We start from the raw sequence: 24,593 nt of genomic DNA on the forward strand, positions 1-24,593 counted from the left end.
AACAATGGTTGTAAATATAAATCTAGGAACAGTGACACAGGTTGTAAATCATCATAGACAGAGTTTCACCTCTCACGAAGATTGTTGTTAAATCATATCCACTGTTGTTAAATATTTTTTCATATAAACGATGTTTTTGAAATAAACTATGATGTTAAAAAGGTGGTTTGAGACCAAATTCTTGCCAATTTCTATATCTCTATAACTGAATGCATTAAAGTCAGTGTGAGAATTGATCAAGGGAAACCCCTAACATTTAAAGTCATATGCAAGTTCAAATTTTTCATATGCATAATACAGAACAAAAACAAAATGTTTACGGTATTATCTCTGTTGGTTTAAAAATAATATCTTTTATTTTCACAGTGGTCTCGTAAACACAAATACCAACTGATATGTCATCAACAAGATAATAAAACAATGCATGGATAAGAAGTAGAAACTTAACTAATACCACACAGATTTACATTAGTGTCTTGTCTACAAGTGGAAGTGGGTAGGCTACATTGTCAAAAGATATCATAACTAGAGCATATGTAGCTCAGCTAGGATCTTAGATTCCAAGAGTGCTCATTCTGCTGTTCTGAGAACTGCGAGGTATATTTTAAGTAATACTTATTGGTTTCAAGTTAATTTTTGGTGATAGTGAGTTCATGTTATTTAGAGGATTATTGCAAACATTTACCAGCACGATTAGTAGCAAACAAAGTCTACGTAGTTGGAGCCACCACCATTGTGTGCTCTTATCCTTTAATTGTACTTATTGTTTTCTTTCAGGATTTTTTTTCATTTTGACTACTGTAAGTTCTCTAAGGGGTTTTTGTTTTTCGTTTACCAGCTTTGATTGGATTTGTAAACTAATCTGATTCTGTTTTACTCTCTCACGCAAAAAGACCAGATTTCAGATCCCGAAACGTAGTGGTTTTTAACTTGTGATGGAAAATGTCCACAAAAACCATTGAGTAATACTTACGGAGCAGAGGTCGTTGGCTATGCTGATAATGGTGTCACCCTCAGTAATGCGGCTGTCTAGAGTGGTGAGCCACACACTACGACACTCGCTAAGGTCTGGACTGGCCGGGTGTCTGTGTGGGTCACTGGCTGGGTCTGGACCCGGAACACACCTCCACCTAGCCAACCCTGTGGCACCCCCCGGGCATGGCTGGGCACTCAGGTCTCCCACCTGGGTCCAGTTCCAGTACAGTCCCCTCGCAGATGTAGGAGAACAAAGCTCTCCTCGTAGCACCTTCTCCCCAGTGTACACTTCTCCTGTAAAGAAACATCACCGTCAGCAAGAAAGATTCTAGTGGTTCCTCATACAGTATTTCCTCTCTTAACCTTGGTCGCATATCCTAAAAGGTAACTATGTAACTATAAAAAATAATAGATAAATAAATGTAACATTTATATTATATACAAAAATTAAAAACTTAACTGAATACGTCAATGCTTACTTTTACAGTGTTTTATACTTTTAGAGTATAAACAAATTTAATGCACCAAATACTAATGAAATAATGCTAAGTGTTGGCAACAACTAACCCATTTTACTGTGATGTAGAAAGACAATCTGTTTTTAAATATATAAAACTACAAAAACATTTCATAGATGTTTTAGGTTTGTATTGGTTTAATCTTCAATAGTTTTATCCTTATGTGACAAAAATAACACAGTTAATTATTTTGCCTCAAAAACTTTATATAAAAATCACAAATAAAATGTTCCTGGACATATTTTCTAAGCAATGAAAGAGATTTACAATAACCCCATTATAATTTGCTTATGACCAGGCTAAAATAGCACAAAGCATAGACAAATCTAATTCCTTTAGTGGTTCTATAGGGCAAAATAGTATTTGATCAGTGCAGAAATGTGGACTAATTGAAGAGTCCGTTGCAACTGAGGCTACTGCTATAATTCAATCCGTGTTAGTCTAGTTTAGCCCAGCTGGTTATAACTTTGATGTGGTGATTCAGCCAATGTCAGATTCAGACTAATGAAATCTAAGCTCTCTTAACATGTCTGACACAGTATATCATGTTTGATGTTCAACTTTACAACAAGTTTTATGAGTTACTTGCTTGTGAAGTTGCAATATTGTGAGTATATTTAATAATTTTAAAGAGCGTGTTTCAAAGGCACGTATTGGGATTTTTTTACATAGTCTTACATTTTTAAAAAACTTGTCGGATTCACATACATTTTTTTGAACAAGTATAATAAAAAGTTAGGTTATATTTATTTCCACCTGTTATTTAAAATGCAAATGTGTAACTTTACAGTTATAAAAAGGTATGTACTCCCCTAGAAGCTAGCTGATAGGTAATATAATACTTATCCTATATAAAAGTACAAATTGGAAAGCGGCATCATTAACTGAAATTGAAGCTCATTTTGGTTTAGTCAACAGACTCTTTCAAATTGAAAGTCTTCATTGCTTTTGTTCACCTTTTACCTTGAGTAACAGAAATGTCTATACTAATTTGAATCGAGAGTTTGCTGGGATATCGTTTATGATTCAAGTTTCAGATTTTGAACTATGAACAGGAAAACGTTTGGCAGTGATTTTAGATTCATATTTTTAATTGCTCAAAATTATATCACGTTGCTGCAAAGTCCACTTCTTGAATACTAATAAAAATAGAAGCTTTAGAAAATCAGAACCTCCAGCAATTTTGAAACGGAAGTTATCACCACAATAGTAGAATTCTTGGGTGTTTTATATACAGTTGGTTGGTTGTAATTTACATATTTGGCTACTTAGGGCCGAACCCGAGCTTAGGCGAGATAAACCAACCAACTGTGAAAAAGGCAATGGGCAAAATCTCATTTAAAGAAGATGCGACCAAATTTTGTAGAGCCTGTCTATAGATAAATAAGTCAAAAAGTGGTTTGTTAATACCTTCACATCACAACACTGGAAAAAGAGGGATAGTGAGAGAAAGGCCATCAAGAACACCTTTTAAGGATTCAGAGAACCAGCCTTACAAAGTGAGTCCAGAAACACCTGATGGATGCCTGAGGGGTTCTACTTCATAACAATAAAACCTGCTGCATACAGAAACTTGTATCTTTTTACTACCTAATAATATTAACATCGATATTAACAGTTTTTTATGGATCAGATAACTTATCTGAAGGCTAATTGAATTTTAACCTGTGTTACATTCCACATTTGCATAAAAGGTCTTATTGGAGATAGTCCTGCTGTTGACATTACTGAAAACATTATCTTATTGCCATACAAGTCGGGCCAACTGTCCTCATGACCCTCATAAGGGGCTAGGGAACATTTCATTTATTTATGTAACCTATTGTTTTTTACAGATTGATATTTTGAGTTAATAATTCAATAAATTATTCGTAGACTAAGTTTTAAGAGCAATATTAATCAATATGTATCTTTAAGGTCGCCTTTGTTCTTGATTGAGGTTATAGGCCTATAAGTATTTCACTACCTGGTGAAATCATCAGAGTCTTCTTACACTAAATCTCAACACTTATGTAACTAAAGAACGTGGTGAAATATGTATAAGTTTATTGATGATTGATTAATGTTTGAATTATAAGTTCTGTAAGGTTGAAGTTACAATAATAACAAAAATCATTGAAAGCAAAAAGTCAGGGACCATTTTGCAAGGGCTGAGGTTTTTGGAACAGATAGTGTCACTGAAACTGCGATTTGAAATACATATAGTGATTATGGATACAATACTACTTCTATACTGTAAGATGAATAGAATAGAGTATGAGTATAGGCTAACATTGAATCAGCCAGTGGTAGCGTCTTGGGATGGTTTAGACAGGCTGTAGTGGCTTGCCCTGTGACTAATATAACAGACCAGCTAGCACGTCCATGGTGACGGGAAGTTGAGGGATATACAATATAAGTAACTCACCAGTAGTGGAGGGTAGAGTAGAGGAAGAGGTGACTGTAGTCGGAGGAGGAGTGGTGGTCTCGTCAGCCTCATCAGAGTCCAGGTCCAGAGGCGGGGCAGGCGGAGATGGAGGCCTAGTAGATGTGGGAGGAGAGAACTGTACTATGGGAGGCGGTGGGGGTGGCCCTGGCCTTACTGTCACAGGCTTGGCGGTGCTCCACACACTCGGCTGAGAAGTCATGAGCCAGGGCGGACTGGGGCGTGTGGTGGTGGTCGTCATCGCGGCTGCAACATCAGTTACAATATATAACTAGTGTTCCCGATACCTTTATTTTGCTCCCCTCCTCATCCTAGGACCGTAGACTCTGGATCCGTTTCACGCATTACCTCAGGCTAGATCTAAGAGTGTCGCAGCATTATCACATAAAACGATAAAACCCATTGGTGATTGGCAGGAATTGAGCCCAGGACCTTGAAGACTGAATACACACTCAACCACTAGACCAGCTCGCTCCCTCACATGGTATTTTATATCACTGCATCAATATTTTAAAATGGCAATGATTTTAGTCTTATTCAAACTATTATGAATGAAAGACAAGTGCTAAGTGGCTGTTTTTTCCATGACCATTGAGAATAAACTTTGACGAAGACTAGACATTTCATTCTGATGTTAAGAAGTAGCAAGTTAAAAAATAATAAATTAACATAGTTGAACTAAGCCACTGACAGATAAATTACTGATTTCTGTCAAATAAACCGGCATTTCAATTAAGCCCAACTGAAATGAAAACTTGTAAACCACAGCAAATGGTTACATTAACTATCATTATAGAACCTTACTTACATTGTAACAAAGTCTGTAAATAGTGCATTCAAATATTTACTTTTTTAATTAAAAAAAAAATCTACAGAGCGAATTCCTAAAAATCTACGACAGTAGGATTTTTCAAACCCCCAAAAAGCTTTCTTCTCTTGGGCTTCAACCAGCTACCTTCTGGTTAGTAAGCAAGCTGTATCCACTTGTTTAACAATAGTAGGATTCATGTAAAGCCCATTTTTCCATTTGAGCTTTAATCGTCTACCCCAGTTAATCAGCATATTTTATAACAACAAAAAAGTTGCTAGTTTTATCAACTAACTTGAAAACCAATTTTTGTTCTATTTCCATTAGATGTACTGTTACTGGACATTTCTGCAATGTATAAGTCTACTACAGGTTTTCTAATTGGTTTAATTTAACTAGATGGTAACGTCATGTACGTAATGTTAAAGATGTTGTCTTTAAAAAGATTGTTTTGAAACTACGTTAAGAAACCTAAAACCTACGAGTAAAATAAGATTTAGAATCGTGCCTCCATTTTTAATTTTAGGTAACCAATCATATTCACTTGTATTGATGCAAGTAGGCTAATGATTGTTACTAGAGGATAACAAAAGAGAAACACTATGTAACGATATAGACAACCAGAGTACATACCTGGTACACATTGGTAGTGAGCTTCCAGGTATTTGAGTGTTCCTGGGCAAGGGTCCGCAAACAGACTAGTGCTAGCCTGTATACTGCAGTTCTGGTGTTGGGTGCACCTACACAAACATTACAACATGTAACTCACAACCAATCAATAAAATAAATAGCATACACAAATGTACAAATTAAATATAATTGTTTATTAACATTAACATTAAATATACTTAAGGTACAAACAACAAAAACATCTTTCCGTATAGATCTATTTGGAATGCTCAAGATCTTTGTAATCTTTTACGATTGCAAAGATTATAAAGCAAGACTTCTTAATTAGTATAATGTTTAAAGAAAAATATAATTTCAGAAATATAGTATTTTTACCATTAATTTATTAATGGTATTAATTTACCATTTTGATGTTCCTTGAACATTCTAGATAATTCAACACAAATCAAATTAAAATGACTGGATAACCCCCATGATTTTTGAGAATAAATAAAAATATACTTGAACAACTAATGAAGAGGAATTTACAGTATTTTTCAAAGTTATAAAGAAAAGAAGGAATCAAACTAAATAATACCACCAAACAGATATTTTTAGTCAGAAAATGATTCGAAAACAGAAGGAAACATAACATGAAAAATAGCGAAATGCCTAAGCCAATCACTCTGAATATCAATGGAAGCCTGACAAATGATCCACAGGCAAATAAGAAAACAAATGAGTTCAACTCTTTCTTTTGTCAGTTTGCCAAACGACCATGAGAAGATAATCCATCCCAGTCAATAACTATTCCTGGCACAATTCGGTATCATCTATGGTATGTTAAGTTGAGATGGCACGAATCAAAGTGAAAAAGATTTGTAAACACAAATTTCAAATTTTAGTTTAAGGTATAGAAAAACCTTGTGTGATTTGTCATGTTCAACTTTTCCTTATTAAAAACTTCATCGTAAATATCAGCAAAATATTTATATTATCTAACTTCATGACTCAAGCAACCTATAAATGATTTGTAACTCCATCCCTACTCTAAACCAAACAGGGTTTTATTAACTGACTCCATTACTGTAAAAGTGACCATTTGGTAAAGAAAGCAATACCCTAGCAACAGACAGAATTGGCTTATATTCGTTATCCAGATGGGCAAGAAACAACAGTTTCAATCCGACATTTTCTTCCCTCTAACAAAGAGGATCAGAAGCTTCAAGATAATGAGCAGATTTACACACCCACACAGAGTAATCTTTCTGTGGGTTCACGCGTGGATGTTTTTAATAATCCTTTGTTTTTATCCAAATTTCAGAAAAAAAGCTACACCTAAGGAATTTGTTTAAAACACAATAATACAAATAATTTAGATAACAGGAATTTGGAAATTAAATTGATCACATGTGATGCATGTGTAATAAAATTAAGGGTGTTAAAATTTTAAAATAATCCACAAGTTATTAACCAATTATTATGTTTCCTATTTTATACAACATTTTTGGAAATTCCAAAAAAATAATGAGTCTAATATACTTTAAAATGTACTCTTTTTGACTTTGTTTATTTAGGTTTGAAAATCTGCTGCAATTAAAACAAAATTGTATTAAATGTAAACAGCTGTTTTAAATTTTGTTAACATTACAGCATAACATGTAGGGTTTTCTTTCATCAGCTAGATTCCCAGCCTTATGTCCTAATGTTTTTGTAATATTTCATTCAGTAAGAAAAAACTAAATAACCTACTATAGCAAACTAATATCATATCTATAAAAAGAATTCCTGGCACATATTAAATTCTAATAATTAATTGTAAAAGTTTTTTTTAACCTTAGATTTTCCAGATTATATTACTTATAACTTGAACTATAGTAGGAAATAAAGCACAACTGAGCACCCTGAAATAATTATTATATATTTTTTACAAAAAAAAATATATATAGCCAATATAAAATAACAAAAAAATATAAAAAAATAAAAATTATATTTAAAAAAATATTAAAAATTATTATTTCAGGGTGCTTAGTTGTGCTTTATTTACAACTATGATTTAATACATAAGCAGCCCCTATTACGTGTACACCTAATTTTAAAAAAATCTTATAAATTACATAACAAGTTATTGATTTCATAAATTAAAATATCTCTTCTAATTAATTAACCAAATTTACCTATCAAATTCAATATACGGTATGTGACATGGTAGATATGGGTTTGTTAATAGTTTTCTGAAATGTCCTTTACTGAGCTCAAGGCAAAGGAACAAAGGCTGTCTGACCAAGGATAAGTTGCTAGGTTTTAAAGCTGTCTGAAAATAAGATAAGAAATCACCTCTATCTTCTTCCATCTGTACTGAGAAAATACATAGTAGAAGTAGTTAGTTTTAGCTGCACCACAAACATGTAATATTCATGTTGTGTTCTATTTACCTTATCTTTCCTTACAAGGCTAATATTCATATTTTTTATGTATGTTCAACAATTAATTCCTTTGTTCTAACGTAACAGTGAAAATGTATAAATCATTTTCACGTTATGTGAGATTCTAGACAAATATCTGGATATTTTACAGTCCATATATACTATGTGGTTATAAAGTAGAACGTAATAATAATACTATAACATTAAATAAAGTAAAACTGTTACCATATGGGTATTTTTTATATAAATATTAATTTGAAACACAAAAAAAACTATTTTTATGGTAAATTTATGGGAAACACTCTCATATTCTAGATTGTGCCTGTGGTAAAATTTCAGAAAAACAATTAAGAAAAGAAATTATTTGATTCATAAAAAATCTGTAATAATCTAAGTATAAACTGAATAATGTTCATAAAGAATGATAGGCTTCAAAGAATTTGCTTTAGTTTTAGTAGTTAAATTATTTGTTGTCAGAAACGTACTCAATTACAATAGAAACGTTGTAAACCACAAACAGATTTCCTTTTCAATACAAAATTTTCTGTACAACAACGTTCCCCACTGTCCTAGGCTAGTAAGCACTGTTGGTGGTCTATTTCTCAATTAAGATCTATCTTCTCTGGTTGTTCCCTCATTAAACCAACCCTTATAACAATTAATTTCAATTTAATCAAGACAAATGGTTGTTAGTTAACGTTTATTTTCAAAAGTAATGCTATGCTTTCTGAGAATTGTCATAGAAACACTACATTCCTTTAGTCAAAGAATTACATTATGTTGTCATTATTTATATGTACTATAATGACAGACCATTGAACTAGGCACACAAAATGCTTGCATTGATTCTAAATGTTTGTACAGAAAGTTTTGCCACTTTGAACTTTTCTTTTAGTTTATGCGAAACTAAAGTTGCCATATTTTTGCTTAGCATAAAGCCCGTCCAGGGGAGAACATTCTAACGGGGAGCTAATTATAAAATCTAACTTTATTTGGCCACAAATGATACAATATTTATTATTTATTCTTCTAACCAAAGAAAGATTACATTTTATAATTTTTGTTTATTTAGTTTATCTACAAGCTTTTTGTAGGCCTAAAGTTTTATTTTACTAGTTTTTTTTAAATACGGGACATCTTAATAACCTAATACCCTTTCCAGAATATGAAAATAAAAACCAGTGGCCATCTTGACATATAACAACCCTAAGTGTTTGTTAGTCCATTGAAAGCTTACATGATTTCAAAGGCATACTATATTTACCAACAATTTACTGTACTGCAGTATCAGTACTATGATTTAACCTCCAGTACAGTTTTAGTTGCACTTTAATAGTAGTACAGTAGTGGCTGACTACTCGATATAATTTAATTATAATATTGGTTTTTCTAAATAAATATATCTATCACTGTGATTTCTGTTCTCCCCGAGAGCTATTTTGATGTTGATTGAGGTATACGTAAAGCTTCAGACAGGATCCAATCCCCTGGACAACCACATTAATATAGCTATAGTCTGTTTGATGGAAGCTGTATCCTGACACTTTGTATACCTGGGACTGACCTGGGATTTAAACCATTGGCCATTCCCCAGTTAAAGGGAGGGTAAGCGGACAGGTTCCATCATACAGACTATAAAAGCCATTAGCGATTGCCAGAGTTTGAACTCCATCCTCAATGACAAAAGCCCTGATTCAAGCCACTGATTCTAAGCCACCCTAACACTAGATTTAAACTCTGCTACCGCACAGAGGAAACTTTCTAATGGGACGATCCTGCTCTTTCAGCTCTAGTATGTTGTGATAGAAATATACTTGTGACGAGCAAGGAAGACCCTGACCTGCGAGCACTGTGTAGAAATTCCTATTGCACAGGATCTTCCTCCACCATGAGCATTGCAGTACATGAGGGCGATAAGGGTGGTGTTGGACTTTGCCTTAGACACCAGCGACTAGTGCTAGACACCACTTAAGTGTAACATTGAATGTTTCCTCTGTACCTTATTTTTCTATGGCTATGGGTGAATAGTTTGGTTTTTCGACCTTTGGTTGATTGGCCATTCAATCCAATCGCTGTGGAAGATCAAGTATGATGTAATCTGATGCTATATCCTTTTGGACTGTACACTATAGCGTTTTTGCTTCGTCGGTTACTTGTGATTTTGTTTGTGAGGATGACTTCAAAAGGGCAAAATGTTGGTTTTACAACAAAGAAACTTAATGAATTTAAAGATTTATGATAAAAGAATTGTTTGTAAGTTTCCACGTTATCAGACCATTTCAGTTATTCGACGTTGCCTCGACCATTTTAGGTTAGACGATCGAGACCCTACTGTTGATCATAGTACCTATATACTTATACAGTAGCAGAACTTGGACACTTACTTGCTATGGAGCACTCTGAGAGACTTTGGTGACATGCAGTTGACACTCCATTCTGTGTTTCCATGATCGTTGCAGATGGTGATGGAAAACCTTCCGTAGTTGGCTCTTATCAAATGGATGAGTTCTCCGTCTTTGCATTCGATCTTGAGCGTTTTCCCTTCACATGCGTAGGCTGTGTCGTACCGGTGTTGTTCTGAAACAAAAATTACTTATTGTAGTCACTCAATTTAGTTTACAAATCAAGAGATGCAAAGACAGGGCTTTGAGACATTCAAAATAAGTTAAAACACCACCAGCAACTCTTACTGAAGTTCACGAGGAAAAGAAACAACCTCTAAAGGAAACAAAAGTCGTATTGGTAATATCAATAATTGTCAGAAAACAAATCATGTACTGTAGTACAGAGAACACCACTAAACCTTCCAGTGCATGAATACTCTAAAATATGTCGCTTTTACTCCAACATTTTCAGTTACAGTATATGACTATTTTGTAACCCTTAAATTAGGTTTCCATCTTCACAAGCCCAGTGACATTAAGCACATAATGTGCCAGACTATTCTATTTGTTCAATGTTCAGGGACAGTCTTTGATTAATAACCGTAGTCTTAGGGTATTATCAAGAAAAAGATAATGCTGATAATTAAATAATGATACATTTTGAAGATTCAGATATTGAAACAAAACTATATTGTAGTTGTTTGATAATAAATTGTGTGATCCTTTTGAGCATTACTATTATTATTCATACATTTTATTTAGTTTTAATATTATATAAACTTGATATTTGTTTGGTGCGGTCAAAATGCCAAAACTTGGGACTAACAAATTTTGAAAATCTTAAACATACAATAATAAACAGGCAAATATTATAAAATGGTACGTCAAATTAAATTCGAAGAAATAAATTCAAATAAGCAACCAAGTTTTAGGAAAAATTTAAAAGTAATAGAATTAAAATAAACTTGTAGTCTAGTTGCCAAAAGGCATTTTTCACCCAAACCTGAAAGTAAGGTCCACCCGAAGTTTTATGGTGTTTTCTGTTTCTTCAAGACCTACATAACTAAAATCTGCAAGGTGCCACTTTGTCACCCTTGAGCAAATTGAAATATTCAAGATGGCGGCCAAGATGGCTTAAAATCTGTATATTTGCTGTATCTTTCCCTATAGAAGAGACAGGATAATAATCTTTGTGTCTAATTTTATGTTTTAAGGGTCAGAGAATACCAATAATTGATTATCTTAGTAATAAAAAGACCCCCGCCACAGCAAACCTGCCGACTAAGCGAATTTCCAGTTGCCTGAATTGATTTTCAATTAAATGTATTTAATTAACATTATTTTTTATGAGTACTTAGGCTTGCTGCTACAGGGAGGGTAAAAAGTGTTTTTTTGTGAAATATTAATAACTTAGTATAAAATAAATAAATTTACCAAGTTTGATCAAAATATATCCATAAACAAGCAGACTACAGCATTTTACAATATTCCCCATAAGAATAACATAGGAATTTTAAAATAACAATTATTTAAATTTTCTCCGTATCTAATAATGGTACAAAAACACTTTGATATACTAAATTATTTGCTTTTTTAAGCTCTTTAAGAAGATTTGAAGAGAAATTGGAAAATTTTGCGTTTAGAGGGTCAAAAATTAGAAAACACAATTTTTACTCCATAAAACCCCGTTCCCATGGTCCGATCATGCTGGTTCTCGAACTCATTCAAGTTTATCCTGCCTTACACCTTCAAACCAAATTTCATCAAAATTGTATAAAAATTACTCAAGTTATCGTGTTCACGGACACATATATGTAATTGTCTATTATGAAAAATTGAATTTTGGTATGTTTCAAAACCCCAACTTTTTCAATCAATCAATCAATCAATTTATTTATTGAACTATAATGAATTCATGCATATTATACAATAGGTGCAAAAACCATACAAGGCTTGTCTGCACCAACATATTATGAAAAACAGTGTTCAGTGTTCTCATGCTAGGATTTTGTCAGATCTTTTTATACATTGCCCTATATGTATGAATGTATGATTCCAAAATATGTTTTAAATGTTCTCAAAGCAATTTTTCCCACCTCAAAGTGTATTTTAATCGAACTAGATGTAGTGGTGCAGCCCGCGACTAGCGTTCCAAGTTGAAGACTAATAACAATATATCCCATAATATATCTTCAAAGCAATATACAAACTGATATGAGGTTGATAATTATTGAAAATTGTATTCAGATTCTTTTAAGAGCCACAAAATATGAATGTTCTTATCACCTGAGTTTGTATTTGCAAACATTTAAAGGTTTTACAAAAAAAATCTTCGAAATTTGCTATTGTTTCAATTTAAAGCTGTCTATTTTAAATAAATCAATAATGAAATGGTATAAGGTTATTATTATCTTAAAGTAAACTTGAAGAGGAATCTCTTAAGACAAACCGCAAATCGTTAAGACGATTAGTTGTCAAATAATTGATGTTTTACTAAAAGCTTACATAAATCCAATATGGCGGAAGTTTTTTCAAAAATGGCGGCTTTCCACCACTTGGATTTTCTTGGTTTTTAGTATAATATTCTTGACACCTTTTTTGACAAAATCCCATATATTTTGGAATATATGGGGAAGAAATATATTTTATTTCTTTTACCTTAAGTTTGATGTTGGACCGTATTTAGACTAGCCTAAAGAACAGTGTTTTTTTCTTAATTCAAGAAAACTATAATTTAAAAAGCAGTTGATAAAGTCATTCACTTTTCCTGAAGAAGGATAATGCACTGTCCCCAGTACAGCACAAGCATCAATTAGGAGAACTGCTTGTAAGTTAACTGATTTGATGACTGTGTTCTGTTTGAATGTAGCACTTATCCTCAGAAACCATAGATATAATGTTTTAAGTCAAGTAAATACTTGAAAACATTGTTGATAAGGTAACTTGGCAACAAATTAATGTGGAAATGTATTAAAAACTTATATTGATTTATTATTTTGGGTAATTTTCTAATTAAAACATCAAACTAGGCACAAAATGATTATCCTGTCTCTTCTATAGGGAAAGATACAGCAGATATACAGGATTAGTAAACCGAACCAGCATGATCGGACCATGGGAACGGGGTTTTACGTGGGGTTTTATGGGGTAAAAATTTGTTTTTCTAATTTTTGACCCTCTAAACGCAAAATTTTCCAATTTCTCTTCAAACCTTCTTAAAGAGCTTAAAAGAACAAATAATTTAGTATATCAAAGTGTTTTTGTACCATTATTAGTTACGGAGAAAATACAAATAATTGTTATTTTAAAATTCACATGTTATTCTTGATTATATTTTATATATTAGGATATATTTTGATCAAAATTGGTAAATTTATTTATTTTATACTAAGTTATTATTATACAAAAAAAAAAAACACTTTTTTACCCTCCCTGTAGCAGCAAGCCTAAGTACTCATACAAATTAATGTTAATTAAATACATTTAATTGAAAATCAATTCAGGCAACTGGAAATTCGCTTAGTCGGCAGGTTTGCTGTGGCGGGGGTATTTTATTACTAAGATAATCAATTATTGGTATTCTCTGACCCTTAAAACATAAAATTAGACACAAAAATTATTATCCTGTCCCTTCTATAGGGAAAGATACAGCAAATATACAGTTTTTAAGCCATCTTGGCCGCCATCTTGAATATTTCAATTTGCTCAAGGGTGACAAAGTGGCACCTTGCAGATTTTAGTTATGTAGGTCTTGAAGAAACAGAAAACACCATAAAACTTCGGGTGGACCTTACTTCCAGGTTTTTTTACCGGCAACCAGACTATTGTTAAAGTATCCGTGTTAAAAGTGGAGTCTAATTATACTACCTATACTCAACATAACAATTATAACGAAATTCGATGTGCAATTCAAAGATCAACAATTAATTAAGGGCTCTTTGAAATGAAAGAATGAAAGACTCAAAATAGACACAAGTATCAGGAGAGGGGAAACTAATTGCGAGATGTTTTGATCTTCCAAGAATAACCTACAATTACAGATCCATACAAGTTCCAATAAAAGCCTCCTCATTCATGATTGAATAAACCAATTAAAGTAAACATTTTCTGCTTTGGTGGAAACATTCATGGTAAACAAGGAATAATTTTACTGTGTAGTTAGTTTAGGCTACTTTTAAAAGCACAAACAATTTAAAATCTATATGACATTCTTTAGCAATTCCCCAACAACAACAAAATCCACTAACTGAAAAAAGATATTGTATAAAACACAGAAAACCAACCATAGCATCACATTTTGGTTGAGGAATTCCGCTAGAGTTTGAAGTAAAAATCAAAATAAAATTAATTTTTATGTCATCTATTTATGCAGGTCGATTGCTAAAATGATATCATGCCAAATTCATACCCTGGTTTATTGATGATTATAAACTATGAACATTGTCGGCCTACTATAAACCTAAGTTTGATGCTGGTATCTTACAAGCTATGCTGGTTCTACCGATATCTCATTTGAAACTTGGTCTTATTTGAAACTTGCTTAGACAAATATAGTTTATTGTACAAGTTACTTCAGTCTTGTATCAAATCAACATTATTCACCTCAGAAAGTTTGTAAGCCGTGACTGAAGTAAAAAATATATTTTAACGTAAAATCTTTGTGAAATATATTATTTGTAATTTTTAGTTTTAGGAATTTAAAAAATATGCTTACTAAACACATTTTAATCTTCGATCAATTTAATATAGTTTCCTAATAGTTTATTAGTTATTTACAAGCCAACAATCAATGGTGTTTCAAAGTTTTGTAAATTGGTAATTTAATTGAATTTACACAATTATTTACCATAATATTTTACCAATAATTATGCTCAGAATGTAGATATTGCAATAAGTTACGAAGTGAAATACACATATATGGTTTAGGGAACATAACAATTGTATAGGATGGGTTAAATTAATATATTTCACCTGAGCAAACATACTTGTCATTAATTTTATTCCAAGATGCATCCAGCTTGTACAATTTAAACCTGAAAACACTTAAGCTGTACTCCGATTAATTAAAAAGGAACGTATGTGAATTTATATTGTTTGAGCTTTCAATAGAATTCGTAAGGGTTATTATTTCACAGAAATAAACCAAGGTATACGAATGGATACTAAAACTGTTACAGTAATTGAGCAGAATTCCAGAAATAACTTAAACATGGACAAGGGCACTCAAGTTGTTTAAGCCCCACTTCAGAAGATATTCAAAATACGTCGTCGCTAAAAACATCACTCCTCTATTTCTGGGTAATAACCTGACCTGCAATTTTCATTTGCGAAATAATTTAATCAAAAAGAGAACATTTAAATAAATACCTAATAGATTTTTCCAAGCAAACTGAGTATCATGAAATGTATTATAAGTATAAATTATGGTCATGAAACCATTATTTTTATACAAAAGAAGAAAATAGCTGATTTATTTGAATAAAGTAGTGTTATCAATATTGCAACCTAACTAAAATCTAACTAAATAAAGTGCATCATGTTAAGCATAACGTTGGACATTTTACATTAATTTATGTATCTGACCTTACTCAATTCAGGTGCACTAAGCGACATGTGTTCACACAAAGCCTGCATGATATGGAGTTAACAGTTTTTCAAAAATTAATTGAATCGTTAATAGAAGATAATCTGCAAGAGAGAGAGAGAGGGGGAGAGATAGAGAGAGAGAGAGAGAGAGAGAGAGAGAGAGAGAGAGAGAGAGAGAGAGAGAGAAAGACAGCAAAGGGAGGGGGGTTGATTAGAATCGATGGTAGGATTATCACAAGGATCAAGCTGTGGTAGAGGATGATTTGATTGACTAATTGCAGAGTCTGGTAGCACAATGGCGGAGCTACACTGCTCGTTATAAACAACACACCAGGCATGTACACAACATGTTGCATACACAATGTACACTGAGTACCAACTGTGTGTACAGTTTTAAACGCAACGCTAGACATTAACACATGTTGCATACATATTGTACCAACTGTGTGTAAAGTTTTAAACGTAACGCTGGACATTTTGTATATACAACGTATATGGTGGCCTGACTACTGTGTTAAAAAGTTATAAACTGCTAGACGTGGTCACAACATGTTGTATACGCAATGTACACAGTGTACCAAATGTGTGAAAAGTTGTAGACGTAACGCTAGACAAGAACACAACATGTTGTGTAAACAACGTATAGGGTGGCCTGACTACGGTATTAAAAAGTTATAAACGGCTAGACGTGAACACAACATGTTGTATACACAATGTACACAATGTAACAAATGTGTGAAAAGTTGTAGACGTAACGCTAGACAAGAACACAACATGTTGTGTAAACAACGTATAGGGTGGCCTGACTACGGTATTAAAAAGTTATAAACGGCTAGACGTGAACACAACATGTTGCATACACAATGTACACTGTGTAACAAATGTGTGAAAAGTTGTAGACATAACGCTAGACATGAACACAACATGTTGTGTAAACAACGTATAGGGTGGCCTGACTACGGTATTAAAAGTTATAAACGGCTAGACGTGAACACAACATGTTGCATACACAATGTACACTGTGTAACAACTGTGTGAAAGGTTATAAACACAATGCCAATCATTAATCATTTAAACAACTTTACCGTGGTCTGACAACTGTGTTAAAAACTTATAAACGCAACATCAGTCATGAATACAGAATACTGTACACAAAATAATCCATCTATCTGTTCAATGATGTCTTCATTTCCGTTACATTTATCTCTAAAATTTGACAATACTGATTGAATTTAAACAAGGTTTTTGATAGATATACATTTGTTAAATTAGGTCAAAACCTTAATTTCTGTACCAATTTCTAATTTAATTTCTTATGTCATGTAACAATAACAGTTCTTCAGACTACATGTGAAGCATCAAAATTTACTTTGGCTGATTGTGATAAAATATTTACAAAGGATCGTGCTCACCACCTAGTGGAAGGGATAAGACCAGGGATAATACCAGAGCACAGTACAGCTTTGGGATTTACTATTTTAATTGCAGTATATTGTTTTTCATGTTTATAGCAAAAAGTTATAGATATTGCATTATTTTATAATTACTGTACAAACAACAATATTTTGTTTAAAGATTCATATATCCAAAATATCATAACAGTTATATAAAACAAAAACACTAAACACTAAATAGAAGAGTGTTGTACGTTTTATGTTGCCAGAGAGATAAGTTGTAATTTTACAGAAAATATAAATGTTAAGTTAGGCAAAGTAACGCTGAATATGGTTTGGCAGAGAAACATTTTTACTTCGTAATCAACAAGGTTTGCAATTATTTCAGAGATGCAAAACTAACTACTGGCCCGTTTCATGTGTGCTGATTACTTATTTGTTCTTTACTCTTTTTTAAGAATTTTAATCAACAGCAACCGATCTGACGGATTCTGTATGTTTGTTTTAATATATTCCACACTTTTCTATAAAAATAATTTTTATAACACGTTGGAATCAACATTTGTACACCGTATGCTTAAGTTAAAGTACTGTAAAACATGATATTGTACATATGACATCATATTGTAAATGGCATCTCTAATTCCTATTTTCTATTTATTGTGGTAATTTGGTATAGTTTTTTGGGGCTTGAAAGTACTATCAAACAATTCAACATACAGTGTTTTCTTTACTGTTTCGCACCAAAAAAGCTGAAACATAACATTTAAGACAGAAATGTTCAATAATTATGTATTCCTGGGAAGTAAGTCATCTTCAGAAAATGTCTCAATTACTAAGCTTCTTCAGATGATACACTAGTTTGTTTGGATAAAAACTACAAAAACTAAAAAAAAAACTAAAAATACACTCTACTTTTTTTTGGAAGTGGTACAAAACTGAACAATTTTGGAGTATACCATTAAATATCAAATAGTTTTGTTATATTCCTGTTAATATAAATTTGAGCCTTTACAGATATCCACAAATAGTAAATAGAACAAATAACGATGTCATGTGAGTGACAATGCACATTTTAAGCTAAAAATAATGTTTAAAAAACAGTACGAACCATTGCTAAACAATTCTTGTTATTTTGTGATTTTTTTAGAGAAAAATCTTGGAACTGGAAGAGTTCGTGATGCTTTATTTGTACAGTATTGAATCAGCTATCTGGAAAGATAATCTGGTTAGGGTATAAAAACCATGGCTTTACATACTGCACTGTGAAGTGGGCTTCTGAGAGAAACGATAATTTAAATATTGGTTATGGTTACAGTTGACTGAGCCTATTCAGCTCACATCTTTATGTTCGCTACTCTTACAATTTTACCTCTATCTGGAAAACATTTTGCATTACCAATGGAGAGAGTATGTGCTTACTGATTTTATTGAAATTTATCGCTTTGAAGTTGTGTATGAACATTTTGATGATGAAAAGTTATAAGCAAACGCTAAATTGCTGTAGGGCATCAGAAACAAACTAAATTTTTGATAAACATTAAAGGACTTCCAGAGTTTTTATTATTATTATGTTTTATTAGTTATGTAATATTTAGTATGCGTCTTAGAGTAGGTAACATTTCAAAAATATTAACAAATTTCAACAAACATCCTTGCAATTTTTCCGAAACATTTCCATGGATTTAACATTTTGTGAGATACAAAAATTTTAAATTACAACTAAATTTGAAATTTAACGAACCTCCAATAAACAGCAGTTAATTTACTATCAAGCATCCTATTACTAAGTAATTTTGCATAAAATGTCACAAATTTTATCAACCAATCGACAAACTTTGGTAAAAAACTAATATCCACTCAATGTACCCAACTAAATATCAAATACTAAATACCGGAACAAATGGGATCTTTAAATAAATGAAATTATACGTAAACTAGTTTTTATAGAAAATCTACTATTGAACAGGATTTAGTAACATCAGTAGCCTATTTGATTTGGTTGTTGAGGCAAGTAATGCAGTTTGAAAGGTCATAAAGTGAAAGCTCCCTAGGGCCAATGACTCAGGGATGAAATCACTTCATTCCAAAGTTGACCTCCGATTACTATAACTCCACAACAAGCAGCACATTGTGTTCATAGCTCGAGAATGTTGATTTCTTAACTGTAAATAAGTTAAGACTTACTTGAATTCTACAGGAGGAAAATACTGCTAATTTTTACATTTTTAGTAACATAAAAAATTAGTTATTGAATTATTTAGTATAACTATACTTAATTAAAAAGTATAAATGATATACATATTATGTCTGAACATAGATTGCAACTTGATATAACAGCCGAATACAGTATATTAAGGAGATCCCAGAGAATCTTTTAATTTCACGATAGACATTTACTTTAATTTTAAAAGTAATATATGTAGACCATAAATCAAAATTGAAACTAAAGATATTTTTATTTTTATTCAGAATGATTAATCTTACTATGACGAATATTACTCAAGAGTTTTGAAATTATTTTATTGGACCTATTCTAGAATATTTACGTTAAACATTTTTATTTTTAACAAACACCACCTTTCCATGATAACTGTGAATGGATTTTTATTTGCTTTCTTGAATTTTTATTCCACAAATGTTCGTAATGAAAATAAATCTCCTGGACTTAGGTTTTACCATGAAAACAAATTCAATAAAATGTTAGGAATCGAAAAGGATTTGCTAAATAAAAAGAACAACCACAAGTACAACATTAGGCCTACTTTGTTTATTTCCATTTCATTGTCACATTGGAAATTGTGAGGAATATAAGACTTGTTAACTGAATTACTTGTCAGACTACTGTCTTTGTTAATTGAAACATTTCAGACAGAATGTGATCCTGATGTTCTCCAGGGTCAAGATTCCATGTTGGAACCCCAAATGTTATTTCCAAATTCATATAAGAATTTTATTCAAACATAAATTTTGCGAAAAATACATTTCTTTTTATGTAAACTAATTTTCATGAAACAATGGCAAAAATCAGCGGAGATGCTGGAATTTCGAGTTTCAAAAATTACGAAAGTATCGTAACGAGCATATCATATGGAACAGAATGTGTTAGAATCATTCAATATCAAGCGGCAGAGTTATTACATTTTGAAACAAGTTATGTAATATATCCTGAAACATAACAAATAAACGCGTTATGGAGAGCTTAAGGTCACAGCAGCAATACCCATCATATCAAAAGTCATAATGACATCTTCTTAGAATCGGTCAAATAGTGTGAGCAGAATATTTTGTATTGCCTGCTTAATGGTCTACGGATTTTCTATACATTTCTATTCTGTGCTCTCTAGTTATAACCATGTTCTTTGACTTCTTCATGGTAAAAATTTACTCGACCGAAAACAATTTCCATTTGCCGGATAATGTATGTCACTCAAATATTTTTATTGTAATGGCATTTCATTGTAATTTGAAGGATGCAAAAATATGTGTGTATTGTATTTTGAAATTGTATTACATAATTTTACCGTCCATGTGTGATCAGTGGGCAACTTAGTCAATTTACGCAATTTGCGCAGAATACTTATGCAACATAGAGAAAATACGATAGTAATGAATATAATAATCGTTAATAGAAAATTTAAGTTTTTTTGAGTGTACAAATTAGATTTGTAGACTTGTAGAATCAAACAAACTTAATTAAAGTTGGAAACATCTAATTATCACAGCTAAAACTCAACAATTTAACCAATGTATCAGGGCTATAGAACATAAGCCAGACAACTCCAATCACTGGTATGACAAGTTTGTTTCTTTCACAAGCTGTCATCCCTGGTAATCTCATCAAACATAGACAGACTTGTGAGAATCCCAGATATCAGAACAAACATTCACTTTATCATCAGTTTGGAAAGTGTATCTACTATGGTGCCGAGTATTTTTAACTTATTGGTTTTTCTAACAGCGAACGTTTGTCTGGAATCAAGTAATTGGTTATTGGCTTGTTACCAGAAGTGTCAATGATTTTCCTTGTTGCCAAAAAGTACACCTACCTTATTTTTTGTATCAGTTCTACTCTGTTCAGAGAAAAGATCCTTGCCTCAGGTTTATCCCAAATATAAGTTTCAAGGTTTATCTCATATTGCAAATGCATTGGGCATTCTATACTGTATAAGACAACAACAACCAACTACGCTTTCATTAGACAATATAGAAAACTTGCAATAGCTTTCCGAAATTAAACAAGTGAAAAATAAAGAAATACGTGAAAACCACAACTTTGTATCCCAATTTCAATCTACATCAAACATTAGACAGAGAGAAGTAAGAGATAGAAAGTGATGAAGTTTGGAAAAGATTTAAAGATTCAAGACAGAGGAGGAACAACATAAAAATTTTTACCTTTAGGTAAATTAAATTCTGAGTTGTCTTGCAAAGCGGGGTTATTCTTCTCACCTGCAAGAAAGAGCAAAATATACAACTCCAAATGACAGGAATACAACAAAAGTCACCAGACAGAACATGACTCACAATCTGAATAGTGAACACAGTCGATAGCACAGAAGACTGTCGAGGGAAAACTCGTCTTTTATAATAGTAAACCTTTGACGTTATCATGCAGATGGAACTTGAATTGTGTATCTATTCTTTAACAATTTTTCAATACGTAATTTTCAATATTGTTTATTATTTGTTATTTTACGGAGCAGTATGGACTTATGGTAGTGCTATTGTGTAACCGAATGTAGAAAAAACTGATTACTCGGTTGTTTGTCATCTGATTTGAACAAACCAGGTCTCATTTGATTTGGATTTAAATTTTATATTTTTTTGATCTGAAAAACAATGTACCTAATATTTACGGTTTTCATGAAATTTGGCATTCAAGACTTTAAATGGGCACCATATTGAAACGGCTTGAGATATTGGAACGAAACTTTGTAAGCTCTTTTTACCAACTAAAATACATATGTATACCAATTTCTATCTTGAAAAATGCCCAAGATATAAAAATATTCTTAAAAATCACAAACAGACCGACAAACAGAAATCTAGGCATTTTAGACCCATACTTATATGGCATTTTATGTTTGTCTTAGCCCAAGAAACAAGTCCACAAAATATGTCCAGACAATTTAGAAATATCATGTTTACATTTTTTATATATTATGTATTGAAAAAGTACCACAATGGCGGTACAAATACAATGTTTAAAAGTACAGCATATTAGCACACGGTAAGTACTCTACAACTAGTTCTCTTTGGCAGTGCGAAAAATGTTGAAACTTTCGAAAATTTCTGAGATCAATCCTTTCCTTTTACAAATCTATCGAAGTAAGTGGTCAAAATGTTTTAGAATTTAACACATAGTAAATTCACAGTTAAAAATAGCAAGGTGGGTACTGAGAAATGGCGAGAGCCGGAGATGGGGAAAAAGAGATAAGGGATAAAGAATGGCGTCAACGGAAAGAACAATAAAAACCGATAGCAGAGGGCAAAGGACAATAGGAACGTCAGCGGTGGATGCACATACGCGCGCGCACGCGAATCTACTCACACAAACAACACAGAAACACACCAACACACCTCTGGTTTTCTCTCTCTCTTACCAAATGTCACAACTCTGTTCAATATTCGTGTGTCCCATATTTTACTCTTGAAACATAAAATTTTCGTATTTTCGATAAGCTATCCGCTATACAATATTGATTAATAGATAAACATAATGCTAGTCCGCCGTTGCATGATTTGATAACCAGAAAAATTAAAGTATTGTACATAAACATGATGTCACGATGCACGTTGGTTCTACTTTTGAAGAAAAGGAGAATTGCATTGCATTATGTTGGCATTGCGTTCTGAGATGTTATTAAAGCAGTAGATGGATTGCGAAAAACGCCTGGCCTCAACTACTTAATAAAAGTTTTCGTGTTCGTAGTGTTGACGTTTTTACAATTAATTACAGTTAGACTGGTGCAGCAGATTTTGAAACTAATTTTCATAATAATTCAATAGTCTAAAACTGAACTCGAAATAGCTTATTACGAGGTAATATGATGCAAGAGTAAATGTGTGTATCAAAGAATGTTTGTTTTGACATTATTGGTTTTCTTCTGGAACGTAGTAACGTTTTTTCTAAATCCAAAATTGCGTGGAAATCGAATGCATAACAATATTTCTTCTGGGACATTTATAATTTTTTACGTGCTGTACTTGCAAGTAAGTTAACAATAGTTATAAGTTTTATGTATGTCGGAATTATAATTTGATCATAATATTTAAGAATCTATAGTCAACTTGGGCCAAACTGTACGCTGTTTTGTAAGGTTTTAGAAACGCAAAATTATGTGTATAATAAACATCATGAAACACAACTCTACCATCTTTGGCAGATTCTTATCTTGTTTCGTCCTTTTCCGAATTACATCTCAATTCACTGAGCCCCATTATTACTTAAAGTCAAATTCGTATGTTTAGGAACACAAAAAACGAGACCAGTTAGCAAGTCAAAACTGTTCAGGAAGCTACATGTTGATTTCATTGACAGCCAAAGTGTTCTGGGCGTTGTACAAAAACACATGCTTGGCTTCAATAAATGCAAGGCGGTTATTTAGATAGCGGGCTTCCAGTGGGTCTCGACGTGCATCGAACCTTCGGACGTGTAAATGGAATTTAATTGGTTGATACATAAATAAAATTGGGTACCCCGTATATGCAATTTTTGAAAGAAAAAAAACAGAAAATAACACTGAATTCTACTACTACTTTAAAATTTGTTCTTGAGAAATCATGAACAATCACTATATTTTTAAATTATCCACGCTAGGTTTAAAGGTTTTCAAAATATCCCTTAATTTATTAACGATAAACATTCCGTGTAGACTAACATAGGCAATTATAATCAGGAATTTATTAATAAAATCTTTCAATATCGCATGCACAAGAAATTCGCCAGATAAATGCGGGTATGGGGAAAAGTCGATGGGCGAACAGATCCGACCATCGCTTATCCACTTTAATACAAAACGCCGACATAAAAACCTGCATTTCCTTACCCTTCAACATTGCTCGGCAAAAATAAAAGTCGCGTCCTCATAAAATGTAATTTGTACCAGGCACACATGTTCCAGACCTTTGCTGCTCAAGTGAGAATCTGAAGACTGAAAAATAACTTTTGGGGAATTCACCAAACAAGTTTTCGAACTTTTAATCTATTTGAGTGTTTTGAAAAGTTATCTTCGTAATCACTTTGCCATTGATTGATGTAAAAATTTTAAGGCAGATTTCACACTAAAAAAGGAAAGTACAACTCCCTGTTTAACAAACTCTAACCTTGAAATAATGTTAACATCCGTAACTATCAACATAGTCAAGTAAAATTCGCTCGTACAAATAAGCCTACACAATCGTGTTATTGTTTATATTTTAGTTACTGAGTGGTAAGAGGTAAGACAGTACATAAAATAAACTA

General features: G+C 32.4%; 1 protein-coding gene across 4 annotated transcripts in view; it reads right to left on the bottom strand.

Moving 5' to 3' along the window:
* Positions 1-24,593, bottom strand: part of LOC128997978 (latrophilin Cirl-like) — a 171,611-nt gene that overhangs the window by 22,864 nt on the left and 124,154 nt on the right. For 3 of the 4 annotated variants that reach the window (XM_054423858.1, XM_054423859.1, XM_054423861.1), the window contains exons 3-7: positions 21,524-21,577; positions 10,146-10,338; positions 5,360-5,466; positions 3,901-4,164; positions 974-1,269 (exon numbers count right to left, since the gene is read on the bottom strand). In XM_054423858.1, coding sequence (XP_054279833.1) covers positions 974-1,269; positions 3,901-4,164; positions 5,360-5,466; positions 10,146-10,338; positions 21,524-21,577 — 914 coding nt within the window. The remainder of the gene's footprint in view (positions 1-973; positions 1,270-3,900; positions 4,165-5,359; positions 5,467-10,145; positions 10,339-21,523; positions 21,578-24,593) is intronic. The other variant, XM_054423860.1, reaches the window with a different exon arrangement.

The sequence above is a fragment of the Macrosteles quadrilineatus genome, unplaced genomic scaffold (assembly GCF_028750875.1).
Source record: "Macrosteles quadrilineatus isolate MER2022 unplaced genomic scaffold, UCM_ALF_1.0 Scaffold_7__1_contigs__length_78375512, whole genome shotgun sequence".
NCBI lineage: Eukaryota > Metazoa > Arthropoda > Insecta > Hemiptera > Cicadellidae > Macrosteles > Macrosteles quadrilineatus.